Below are 12,804 nucleotides of genomic sequence, written 5' to 3'. Positions count from 1 at the left end.
ATATGACTAACATGAACTGCAGAAGACACGTGTACAATCCATAAAAAAAAAAGAAAAAGAACAAAAGAAAGCCATTCCTCAGGAAAATAATAGGTCTGTTTCACCACCTAGGTGACAGTCCATGCAGCAGATTTAACCCTGCAGCTTATCAGCAATTAGAGCCAATGTTTGCTTCAGATGGTTTTTCTTCTCTTTTAGGTAGGACTCAAGGCTTTGAGCTTCTGCCAAAAGGCCATCCAGCGCCTTCATCTGTGAGGTATCTGCTGCAGCTCTTTCACTGCAACAAACCATACACACTGACATGAAAGGAGTGCGACTCTGACAATATGAGGTAAAAAGCAAGCGCATGTCAATGTGCACTGAACTCGTGAGTGGTCTCAGTGACAGACACGTCTAAAGTGTCAAGCAAATTATTTTGCAATAGCAACAATGAAGGGCTAAACCAAGTGTAGAGTTGCATATTCATATGACTGAGCAGTCGATGATTTGTTAATTTTTAACACGAGGGATCACCCAATGGGAGCGCCTCCCTGCCCCCGCGCCATTAGCCAACACACACCCATGTACAAATGCCAAAGGACATTATTGCAGGATGTCTTACACCAAAACATCTACAGTACAAACTAAATCTGTAGTCATGTCTCCCATAAAATGTTTTGTCACAGAGGTGGCTCTGTGTGGAGGTGTATTTTCAGCTGCACAGATGTTACTGAATGATCATAGAAATACTAGAGAATTATTATAGGAATGCTACAGGCAACAGTGTGTCTCTATGATCCTCTTGTTCCCCTGTGACTACATGTTGCTCGTTGTCACTGATCATGAAGTTGATACTACTCTAGAGTATATAGGCTACAATATAGTATAGAAGAGAGTACTTATAGCATATAGTTTAGTGAATATTATAGATCCAAGATGAAACTGACAGAATGCAAAAAGCAAAAGGTGCAATCATAAATCTACTTCAACACAACGGATAGCACCATGGTTTATCAATACACAGCACAGTTACTGATATTTCAGAGTCATGGTCATGGCCTGAGATTCTACCTGCACAACCCTCGGTCTGATAAAGGATCAATGAGTCAGGCAGACTAGACTGACATACACATCCAACCAACCCCTCTGCCCCTGCACGCTCTCTGCAACAACTGAAAGAAACTTGACCTGTTTGTGGCAGTAAACAAAGAATCAGGTGGCCACCAGAGTCATTATGATTCAGTCTCTGGGACCTAGAATGTATGTACTAAGTTTCATATTGATCCATCAAAAAACACTCCAATACATCTTTTTCTGTTTCAGGAGGAAAACAGATCAATTGAATTTAAAATAAAATGTCTGTATTCAAGTTTTGAGTGTGTGGCTTTTCCCTTTTCCCTTTGATGTCTACCTGAGAGCCAGCAACTCGCTGGAATAGTGCACTTTTATTTTCTTCAATGCTTTATTGGCACCATTTTCAGATAGAAAGCTCATAACTTTGACATTATGTGAGCATATTTTTCAAGGTTTAAAATACAGTGGATAATAAAGAGTAGATTGAGCAGCTATGGATCACTACTTTGTACAGTCTAATCTACATTGTAGTTGTATTAATATGACGTACCTTAATACTTCAGCAAATTCTGAAAACAGCATGCTGACCTCTCTACTTGTACCTGTAACAGGAAGCAAAACAGGAGGGATGCTGCAAATTTCACTCAATGGCAAAAAATATCTTAGCTTGACAATCAGACTGAATTGCCATTTAATTTAATGAGTTGTGGCTGCAAGTTACAGGTCTGGAAGCAAGAAATGAAAGGAAGAAGAAATGTTTGAGACAGACACAATACTTTGTGTGGCTGGCAGTATGACATTGCACATACCTGCAGCTGTAGCCTCAAATATATCTGCTGACTCCAAAGTGGATTGTTTAGAGGGACGTTTTTTCTTTTTTGGTGGCGATTTGTCTTGATTTGCAGGTGCACATTCAATCTATTGCAATGGAGACGGGTTTCACTAAAACATAATTCACTCATTGAAAAAACTGTCTATGTACAGTATCTATCTGAAAACTAGTGAAATTCTCGATAATACAAAAGCAGTAGAAAATACTGTACCATTTCTGCACAAACACTACTTTAACCTTTATTTTTTTTAACTTAGTCATAAAAACTCTGGCACACATTCAGCACGACACTTGCTCTTTGACCTCATTTTTTATCTAAGCATCTATTAGAATACTGTGTTTTCTGAGCTGTCACTGACTCAAAAGAACATCTTTTACTACTTCAATAAAAATGATCTTATTGTTGTAAATGATTAAATGGAAGTGTCCTCAGGAAAAAGGAGCTTGCCAGCAGCTATTCTTACCTCTTGGGATGTTGTCTGTTTGGAGCCTTTGTTGTTGTTCACTGCCCTCTTGTTGAACACTGGTGGAATCAGTTTTCCTGCCATTGGTGTTGCTTCTTTCATTGAGACGTAAAGTTACTGCACATGTGAAATCAGATTACACAGTTGGATTAGGGGTAGTTTGTCAGCCACAGAGGTCTGTTTGTCTCTCAGTATGATCACAGGGTGCTACAGTATACTTGTGCTACAATAGGCCTTTATTAACAGTGGAAATGGTGGGGGCCTTTTCCTACGGTCTATAGTATTCTGTTCAGACTGTAAAGCCCCTTTAGGCAAATTTATGTTTTTCGATCTTGGGCTAAATAAATAAAACTGACTTGACTATGACCTATATTTATAATGCCAGCTTCTTGGTTAGACACTCACTGATGTCACCTGATTTATTTAAATGAACAATGTTAAATATTAACACCAGTATTAACAGTTAAAAGTTGAAATTTGCACTAACGTCAACATTATGACACAACATTATACATATTAGCATACATGATAATCTTTGTCTGATTAGCTAAGATGGCTAATGACACCATCTTGAACTATCTTGTTTAGCTAGCTACCGTCAACTTAGTTGATGGTTTCACCCCTTAACGTCAATTATACAAGTTAGATTATATGGCTGAATATAATGTTATCAACTCATGTTTAATCCATTTAGTTAGTCAACTCAACATCAAACAGTTAATACAGCGGTTGGCATTGGGCTAACCAGCTGACATAAAGCGAAAACAATCTAAGAAAATGAAATGTTACGTTAGCAGCCTACTAATATACTAAGCAACGTTAATTGGCAAACGTTAGGATTTTTAAAGCAACGACAGCTAACCTCTATTCACAGGGCATACAGTGTGTGTGTCGAAGAGCTGAGTGTGTCATACATCGCTTTAACAGAAGAGGACATGACAGTGGGCTTTCCGTCGTCGCCGATGTGCGTCTCAGCTTCCAGGCGAACATCGAGCGCTACCGCGGATAAGGCAAGTGCTGCGTTCAGGGTTCCTCGGAAATTGAGGGCGCAGGTTAACTCAAGAGCGGGAAAAAGACGTTTCTGAAATGAATGAATGAAAAATGAAATAGCGTTGGAGAATAAATGTATGTGGAATAAGAGTACAAAACACTTTCATGGAACTTTTACAAGAATAATCATAATACACACCACAGACATAGGCTACATTTCACTTTTTTTTCTGTGAATTGATAACATTATTAGCAACTTACAGTGCTTCTGTAGCTGGAACCTGAACCTGCTGTTTATTCGTCTATTCCTGTGTTTGCTCTCAGATGGTGAGTTTCTTGTTGCAGCACTATATCAAGTTAAGTTATATGACATAATAAGATTAATATGATTAGTAGGAGATATATGCTGTTACGAAAAGAAAGGTTTCTTGGAAAAAAAATGGAATTTGGTAAAAATTAGAAAGAAGATATGTCAATAACTTGAAAAATAGACCTATCTTGTGAAAACAAGATTCTGGTTATAATAAGAAAGTATTAACTAACTAGCTAACTAGAAACTAACTACTGAGGCAAATATTTTGTCATGTTGGCAGCAGTACACTGCTGTGGACAGTACATACATAGCTCGGGCTAATTATTAACTAAAAGCTATTCCTTTAAAGCACTCTTTTCAAATATACCAAGCAATTCTTCAAATCCCAAGCAGCTGTGAAAGTGACACATCTATTCCCAAATGGTATTAAGATGTTTATTTGCACATGACAAACGAATCCTTTAACTAACACAAACTGGCTGTCATGGAAGTGTGGTGTCTTGAAATCCCTTCATGTAGCCTGGGTGGATTAAATCAATGGGATTATACAAAGGAAGATTAGAACTACACTGTGAGGAAAGTGAATGTTGGATGAAGCTGCGAGGTGGGTTTAACAACAGATCAATGCTGCTGCCTGGTGGCAACTAAGTGGATTATTTCAGTGTGTCAAGTAAAAGCAAAAAGCAGCAACATAAACCAAAGAGAATACATTTACAAGCGATCATGGATATGTAATCCAAGTTTTGAAAATATAATGAGGTCAAGAAACAGAAAGGTGCAGGATCATGAACAATACCAGCACCCTGGAACTAGCTCACCTAAGTGGAATGCAGTCAAATATAATATTATTAATTATATCTTTGATTTCCCTCTATAACATGTTGAAATGTCTGCTGTGAAAATACTTACAAAGTGAAGGTCAGATAAATCCCCTGCCTTCAAAACGTGGACACGGGAAGTGTTGTCTTTGTCACAGCTTGAACAAATGCTGCTGATTGTTAATTGCGATACTCAGTAATGTAGCCAGTTTTCATATGTTGCTGGAACTTATGTAAGTATATAAAATGTATAAGAAAATTTCAAAGTACACACATTTCCCTCCATGAACATGGTTCTACATTTTGAGTGTGACTGGTCCTGAATGTTTTGAACACTGGAAAACGAGGTAGGTCTAGCTGCCTGTAGACTGCACTGATTATACTGTCCATCATAAAAGCTGAATATACAGAGTGCATACGGTACATCCCCTAGAAACCGCATTACATCCAATAAATAAAGATAAACGGAGAGCAACACATTTTGTGCAATTGAATTACTTAATTAGTGAATAATGAAGGTTGCTTAAAGGCTGTTGTCAAATTGATTTACTGGAAACACTCAAACAGATCATCCATAAATGCACAAAGTCTACACCAGCCTTGAAGGTCACCACATTTTCTAAACTGCATGGTTGAGGATCAAACCAAATTTAGGAGGAAGCTTTTCACAAGGTTGCTTTTTAAACTGTAATGAAACCTCCACTCTCACCTGTGGTGTTGTAACACAGACCAACCTTGTTTTCCTGTGGAAGTGGGAGTCCAGTCAATAGCCGACTAATTCAGAGGTTTTGCAGGAAAGAATGAGATTCTTGGGGGATGTTTATGAATGCAATCCCTGAAGAAAACAATCAATGAAAACAAAGCAGACTGAATCGATCTCCAAGTGGAGAAAACGAAGAGAAACGTGTCTGGGTGGTAATTTTGAATTTATTTGAAGTCATCGAGATGCTACGATCAGCTCTGTCTGTTGCTCTTTATCAGCGTTTAAATATAGAACAGCCATGAAATAAGTGATTAACACATCTAAGTTCATGTTTTACAACAAACCAAACACCACCAACAAACAATCTTGCATGCATGCAAGGGCAAGACAAGCTGGGTCAGGTGGAGAGAGAGGGAGCTCTTATTGTTGCAGTATGCACAAGATTCAACATATCACAAAGCTGTCAGCCATGCAGTGATATATAGACCCCCAACTAATTATGAGGGTAACACAACATGTGAACAAGGAGAGACAGACTAAATGGGACGGCAAAGGGTAGAAAACAAGAAGGAGAAAAAAAAGAGAAGAGGTGGGAGTTTGAACATAATATGCATCCAGCAACACAACAGATGAACAGATGTGGGAAATGGAAAAAGAAAGAAAAAGAAGGGGGAAAAGAAAGAGAAAGAGAAGGAAGAAAGGAAAAAGAAAGAAAAAGAAGGGAGGAAAAAGAAAGAGAAAGAGAAGGAAGAAAGGAAAAAGAAAGAAAAAGAAGAGGGGAAAAAGAAAGAGAAAGAGAAGGAAGAAAGGAAAAAGAAAGAAAAAGAAGAGGGGAAAAAGAAAGAGAAAGAGAAGGAGGAAAGGAAAACGAAAGAAAAAGAAGGGAGGAAAAAGAAAGAGAAAGAAGGGAAAAACAAAGAGAAGATTCAAGATTCAAGTTTCTTTATTGTCATTGAGCATGACATGTCAATGAAATTTTAATTGCAACCCCCATGTTAGAAACAAGATAATAGGAGGAAAGGAAAAAGAAAGAAAAAGAAGAGAAGGAGGCCATTAAAGGAAGACAATGGAGGGAAAAAAGGAGAAGAAGAACAAGGCTTATGAGGCGTGTGAGGGCGACACTGAGGTGGAGGAGGCTGCTGGATGCTCAACTTGGGTAACAGTAGTTCCCTCTTCCTCCTCCCCTCAACACCTCGACCCTCCTCCTCCCTCCTTGCCATTCTAACCTTCCTTCTATTTATCCCTAAACTCTACCCTCACCCCCCTACCCCTCTCCCCCACACCACTGTCCCTTTAAACTTTGGGACAGCATCATTACAATTGGGTATATTCAAAAAAATCAATGAATAAAAATCCAAATCAAATCAAATCAAAATCAATCAATAAAAATCAAATTCCATGTGTCTGTCTGAATAAAGACTTTATGGTGGTTATAAAGTAGAAGTACTGGTATTTGTCATCAAACATCCATCCATCCATCCATCCATTATCTTCCGCTTATCCGGGGCCGGGTCGCGGGGGCAGCAGTCTAAGCAGGGATGCCCAGACTTCCCTCTCCCCAAACACGTCCTCCAGCTCTTCCGGGAGGACCCCGAGGCGTTCCCAGGCCAGCCAAGTGACATAGTCCCTCCAGCGTGTCCTGGGTCTTCCCCGGGGCCTCTTCCCGGTGGGACATGCCCGGAACACCCTCCCAGGAAGGCGTCCAGGAGGCGTCCGGTAAAGATGCCCGAGCCACCTCAGCTGGCTCCTCTCGACGTGGAGGAGCAGCAGCTCTACTCTGAGCTCCTCCCGAGTGACAGAGCTCCTCACCCTATCTCTAAGGGGGCGTCATCAAACATTGTTTTTTAAGTCCTGTTTGGACACGATTAACTTTACATCATAAAATCTGTCATTAAAAATGGCAAATAACTGATGCTGCTTGTGTCCTGGTCAGTGGTGCAATGAAACTAAGAACATTCAGTCAAGTACTGCTGTCATGTACAAGTTTGAGGTACTTGTACATTGTAAAGACTGTGACTGGGGTTAATTAATGTTAAGTTAATAAACAATAGTAGCCCATACACAATAAAAAAGACAATTATTATTAATTACTATTGCAATGGGCAATAACATTGAGCTGAATTAACAGATTTCAGTTATTTATTAGTTACCTTTAACACAGTTTAGTTTGAATAAAATCAGCTATGAATTGCTGAGCTGAGCTGAATTGTATTTTATGAGGACAATCAAAGATGCAGAAAATTGATCAATTTTCCTCAAGGAGGTCTTTCTTTTTAAACACCTTGCACTTCCGCCCAAGGCATTTTGGCCACATGGACGCGTGTGTGCTGTCTACCTTCATTTCTGCTACACATTTCAGGAACGTGTGCTGTTCTCTCAAAGGTATTGAATGCTTAATTATATTTAGTCAAAGAACAATTCATGAACAAGTGGCTGTAGCAGGTGAACATTTTGCTTGCAAACATGCAAAGTTTAGTGGCTGTAAATAAATATTAACGTTGAGATGGTGAACTGAAGTTAGTCTGTGTTGTCTTTGTACACGGCAAAGACTGAAAAAGTAGGAGTTCACTTTTGTTTGTGTTATATCTTGTCTACTGAATAAATGCAAAAACCGAAGGGTGAAAACACCAAGCTGTGGTCTCTGAAAATACTGTGGAAGGCCATTGGTGGCAGCAATACTACTACTACTAGTAATAGTAATAGTTTCCCATCTCCTAAGATGGCGCCGTTGTATATGGCAAGCCGTCTACCTCTGCTCTGTGTTTTGCTGCTACTGCTCTTAATTTCACTTTTTTTTTTTAAATTTTGATTGATTGATTGACTAGTAATAAGAAGAACAATAATAACAATAGGTGAAATAAATGTTCATGCATTCCATGCTAAAGGGTGTTTGGTCAGAACTGTGTGCATCATACATGAATTTAATACATTTGCGTTTCTCTTGTTGTTCTGACTGTAATCAATAAATCAGTGTGAGCAGCACCGGATGCTCGTTCATGCCTGTGTGTGTAGCAAGGCAACAGAAGCGTCTTTAAACTGAGTGGCCTGGGCCTGGCCCACATTCCCATGGTCTGTGAACGCAGCATCGGGGGCATCACTGCCGGTAGAAGGAGCTCTTCAGTCTTACCTAATCCAAAAGCCAAACATACACAAACATGGCGATATCCCAAGCGGGCAAGATGCAGTCCTCTGTTCGCTGTTCGTTGTATTTAATAGTTCTCTGGGTCGCTGGATTAAATTCGTCGACCCTTCGTCTTCACCCGGAGCAGCGTTACATGCTGCCGCAAAACAGAGGCTTTTTCACAATAGGAGCAAACGAGGATTCAGCAGACGGAGATGGAGGAGGCGCCGCGGCTCCAGCGCAGCCTCTGGCCGCTCGCAGTGCCGCTGAAGGCGGGTTGGACTCGGGTGTCTATCCGCAGCATCGAAGCCGCCGGAGCACTAGTGAATCGACCATGCCAAAGGTGTACGGACAGGTAATGTAGTGCACCTCGGTGGTACACCTTTTAAACGTGAGCACCGAGCATCACCTCAGACTGCCCTTTAGTGGCGAGGATGTATTCAAGGAATTACGCAAGCCCCGCCGTTGTTTTTAAGTCACATCATTTCTTGCACCTTATGGTGAAGTAGCCCTGCTGGTGCCCGCTGTTGTATGGAGAGAAAGAGGCGCAAAGTGACCCGTTTAACCTCAAAGCGACATGTCCTGTGAACAGAACAGACAGACAGAAACGGTGTGGGAGTCAGTCGGTCCACCTGGTGTTTTCCATGTAACGTTAGCTGCATAACGTTACAGCTCACCAAACACAAGTACGGATGAAGCAGCTGCTGCGTAGATTCAATTCATACCGAAGTTAGCAGAAAACCATTCAGACTGTGGAAACGTTTCGGTGTCCTGCTGCCAGGTGTGTTTGCCTGCCGGTGAACAGGGAAACCAAACAGTCTGCTTTTGTAATAGTTGTTGTGCGTACAGGAAGACAAGAGGAGAGAGGTGCTAATGCTATGTGAGGGAGAAATGGCACAAGCCATTGTTGTCCTTTCTCCTCTGTCTCAAGGCGAAATGAAACAGAAAAGTTCGCGTTAAGAAACCAGTTTGTCAGACGAGGACACTCTCTGAGGCTCAAACGTCAACTTCATTAAACTAAGGCAGCTCAGTCGCTCTGCTCATCGTCAGGTACTGTCACAGTACACACCTGATAGAACATGACCAGACATTTTATGAATTGCTAGCAGTCAAGTGTTCATGCAGTACATTAAAGCAGAGCTTTATTTTTATACACGATAGTTAACAAAATTTTACTTCTGTTAGGTAAATCGGGTAAAAATTGAATTCAGCAAGAGACATTACATTTTGAGAAATATATACAGTGTCAGACGTTTCAGCCAAGTAAGGCCACATACAATAGCCAGATTTTTAAATGGGGTTTGGTGTAGAGTCCTCTCCACACCAGACCAGTTGGTGCTAGTGCTGGTTCACTGACCCCATTCTGCTTAAACTTGAAAGCAAATATTTTCCTCCTGATTTGTACCTTTACAACAGTCCTGCAGCTGCTGGCACCGTTTGTCCAGACTCTCTCCTAAATAGGTCTTATTTGAACATGCTCAACTCTTATACAAACACTCTTGATTGAATTGAATTGCATTTTTTTTTTTTTGGGAAGTCCATGCTTGCTGTCATAGTCATCGTCATCCTCCTTGCCCTCGGTCAGTATAATGGCGGACTTGTGCTGAGGGGCAGTCACAGTCCAGTGTTGGTTTACAGCATTGGTTATTGGCAGTGGTGCAGTCATTAGAGCCAGTAGAGCACTGTCGTTCATTACAGTGACATTTTATCCAGTAGTCTGACGTCTTGCACTGGGTGTTGTGCTCTCCTAGCCTACCAGCATTATAAAGCTTTTCACACAAACCCCTTGATGTATGTGTAATGAAGCATCTCAGAGCAAACTGTAAGTCTCAGTGGAACATGATTTGCAAAAACATTTCACCTCCACGTAGAGAAAGAAAGTGAGAGACAGGGCAGCGTCATTGTGAAACCTCCAGAGGACTGAACTGGTTTGGGAACCAGCGGCATAAACACAAATTGGCTGGAATTGTGAAGGGAAATGGATCAAAGGTCAGAGCGTTTCTGCAGATTTTAGGGGAGAGGCTGAAAAGACAAGTTGATTGACAGATCTTTAAAAACAACTTTGATAATTGATTGGACATGTATGTAGTTTTTTTAAGCAAAAATGCCCCAAATTCACTAGTTCCAGCTTCTCAAATGTGAGTATCTGCTGGCTGTTTTTGTATAATAAGGTAGTGAGCAGAATATCTTTGTGACTGACTTCAGCATTACTTGGCAAATGATGAATCCAGCAAATAATGTTCACATTGACTAGTGGAGATAAGTTAGAGGAAGGCCACCTCAGGGCCAGACAAGGAAGGTGAAAACAGATGAAAACAACCTTTATGCACAAGAGGGGTCAAAATCACAGAGGATGATCGAGCTGATGCGAGAAAAAAACAGCGTGGGTGTTAGTCATCGTATGTGTGGTTGTCTGTCGCCGACAAAGCCGGAATGAGCTTGGCAGAGGAGAAATGAGCAGAGGGAAGTGTTTCTCTCTATCATTCGTCATCAGCCTGCTGTCTCATGCTGACCGCCTCTTTCTTGTCTAGTGACACCCACAGTCCAAACACAGCAAACAGGACAAATAGCCCCTGGAGAGTCGGATCAGGATCTGGTTTCCTGGCTTGTGAAAGATGTGACTGGTGGAGGTTTTTATTAAATGATTGGCTTGTCAAGTGTTTTTTTTTCTGCAGCTTGCCGTCCCTGTTGGCTTGTAATTGACTGGTCTTGTTAAGAAGCTTGAGCAGGCATGGTAATTTGAGATAATGGCTTGGTCTGAGTGTGGTACAGTTTGAATACTTAATCATGCAACCGTTGACCTAAACTGTGGATAACTGACCTGGTGTGAGGCTTGGTTTGCTCTTGTTAGACTGGAATATTTGGGAATTGAACATAATAAGCCTACATGTTTTTAAGCAGGACTTCTCAAAGTTTGGACCTTGGTCCACACTAATTGAACGTCGAGTTAACATGGGCACAGCCCATCAGTGATCGCTACTTGGTGGCCTGCCAAAGCTTCCCATCCAGCCGCAGAATATTAATGAATTTAGGAAATGTGCGTATTTTATAAAAGGCCCTGAGTGTGATTGTTGATCAGTGTGCCAACCCCTGGTGGCAAGCTCATACAAATAACATTACTTTGGTAAGAAAATGAAAATATTAAACAATAATACTGTAATTTGGTCTACATTTTATTTTATTTTATTTTATTTTGGGCCCTTTGACAATTTTAGCCAGACTTTGCTGCCAGCTCTGTTGAAGACTATGGGAGATGCGCAGAGAAGCACGCTAAAACCCAGCATCTCTACGTCATATGACCTTTGATGAAGAAATGTCTTTACAAAATGAAAGAACACACTTCAGAGAACTGCTAATTCAGAATGATGGTTTATTTGCTGTTGGTCTCCAAATAATATCCAAAGGTGATTAGGGGCATACTTTGCAGGACTCGTGATGAGTTCAAATTACAGTACTCACCATGGTAAATGAAAAAAAAAAAAAACTTGCCAGAGAAGTGTCCCTTGAAAATACTTTAGGATAAATAAATTTTATAAACAAAATCCTTCATTCCTACTTGCTTCCTTTTGTTTCAGTTTGGTTTAACAATGATTGACAAGGCTGATAATAGATAATGTTGCGGGAATATAACATATTCAAACACGTGTTCAACATTTACGAAACTCGTCTGATTTGTTTTTTGTGCTCTGGTTGGCTATAAACTAACCCTGGCCTATAAAACAACAAAGGTACACATTTCATGACGATCAGAAAATTGCTTGAATTCATTTGGTAATAGATGGTAACTTATTTTTTTTAAATTAAAATCTCCAAGATTAAAACTTTAACAAATGATTAAATGATTAAAACTTAACTCATTATTGTAAAATGTTGCCTTAACATTCTCATTTTCATAATAACAGAGCTTTATCTGACTTATTGTTTCCAAATGGATGCCCTTGTTGCACGAGCTAACACATGCTAACTGGCTAAATTTGGTAGCATTTGCTCTACCTATTTTAAGATAGGCTTGGGGCTTGTGATTGGTTGAAAGACTGGAACAACATTGCTGTCATTAAAAGTGAGAGTATGAAATCAAATGTGTCATAATAAAAAGTGACAATATGGTGGCTCATTTCTATATTTGAACAATTCAGAATTGAAGTAAACACTTTGTAAAGAAGGTGTTGCAGGGTTGCTGCGTCAAGTTGAATGTTGTGTAGATCCTCCTGCAAGCTGCTGGCAAGAATATGACGTGCTTGGTTGTGTTGAATTAATTGGCTGTTTAGTTCATTACCTGTATATTCTGTCTGTGTGTTAACATCTTATAGTCACCTCAGCTGTTTAGAAATATAAGACTGGTGGACTGGCAGCAGGAGAGGAGCATCGTAATGACGAGTCCGACAGCTTTAAATCCTCGTGTCTGCTGTTTGTCCACCAGCTGTTGTTGTTGTTCAAAGACAGCGTCACTGCTATTTCTGGTCTCCCGATGTTACAATTACCTCTCTTAATCATCATGTGCTCGCAGTAC

General features: G+C 40.4%; 1 protein-coding gene across 2 annotated transcripts in view; it reads left to right on the top strand.

The window, feature by feature from the left end:
* The first annotated feature begins 8,298 nt into the window (after positions 1-8,298).
* The window catches only part of sorl1 (sortilin-related receptor, L(DLR class) A repeats containing), an 80,579-nt gene continuing 76,073 nt past the window's right edge, over positions 8,299-12,804 (top strand). The window contains exon 1 of one of the 2 annotated variants that reach the window (XM_041940090.1): positions 8,299-8,649. In XM_041940090.1, coding sequence (XP_041796024.1) covers positions 8,329-8,649 — 321 coding nt within the window. In that variant the 5' untranslated portion in view covers positions 8,299-8,328. The remainder of the gene's footprint in view (positions 8,650-12,804) is intronic. The other variant, XM_041940089.1, reaches the window with a different exon arrangement.

The sequence above is a fragment of the Chelmon rostratus genome, chromosome 7, assembly GCF_017976325.1.
Source record: "Chelmon rostratus isolate fCheRos1 chromosome 7, fCheRos1.pri, whole genome shotgun sequence".
Lineage (NCBI taxonomy): Eukaryota > Metazoa > Chordata > Actinopteri > Chaetodontiformes > Chaetodontidae > Chelmon > Chelmon rostratus.
The sequence above is the reverse complement of the archived record's forward strand: the minus strand, read 5'-3'. Positions and strand labels throughout refer to the sequence as shown.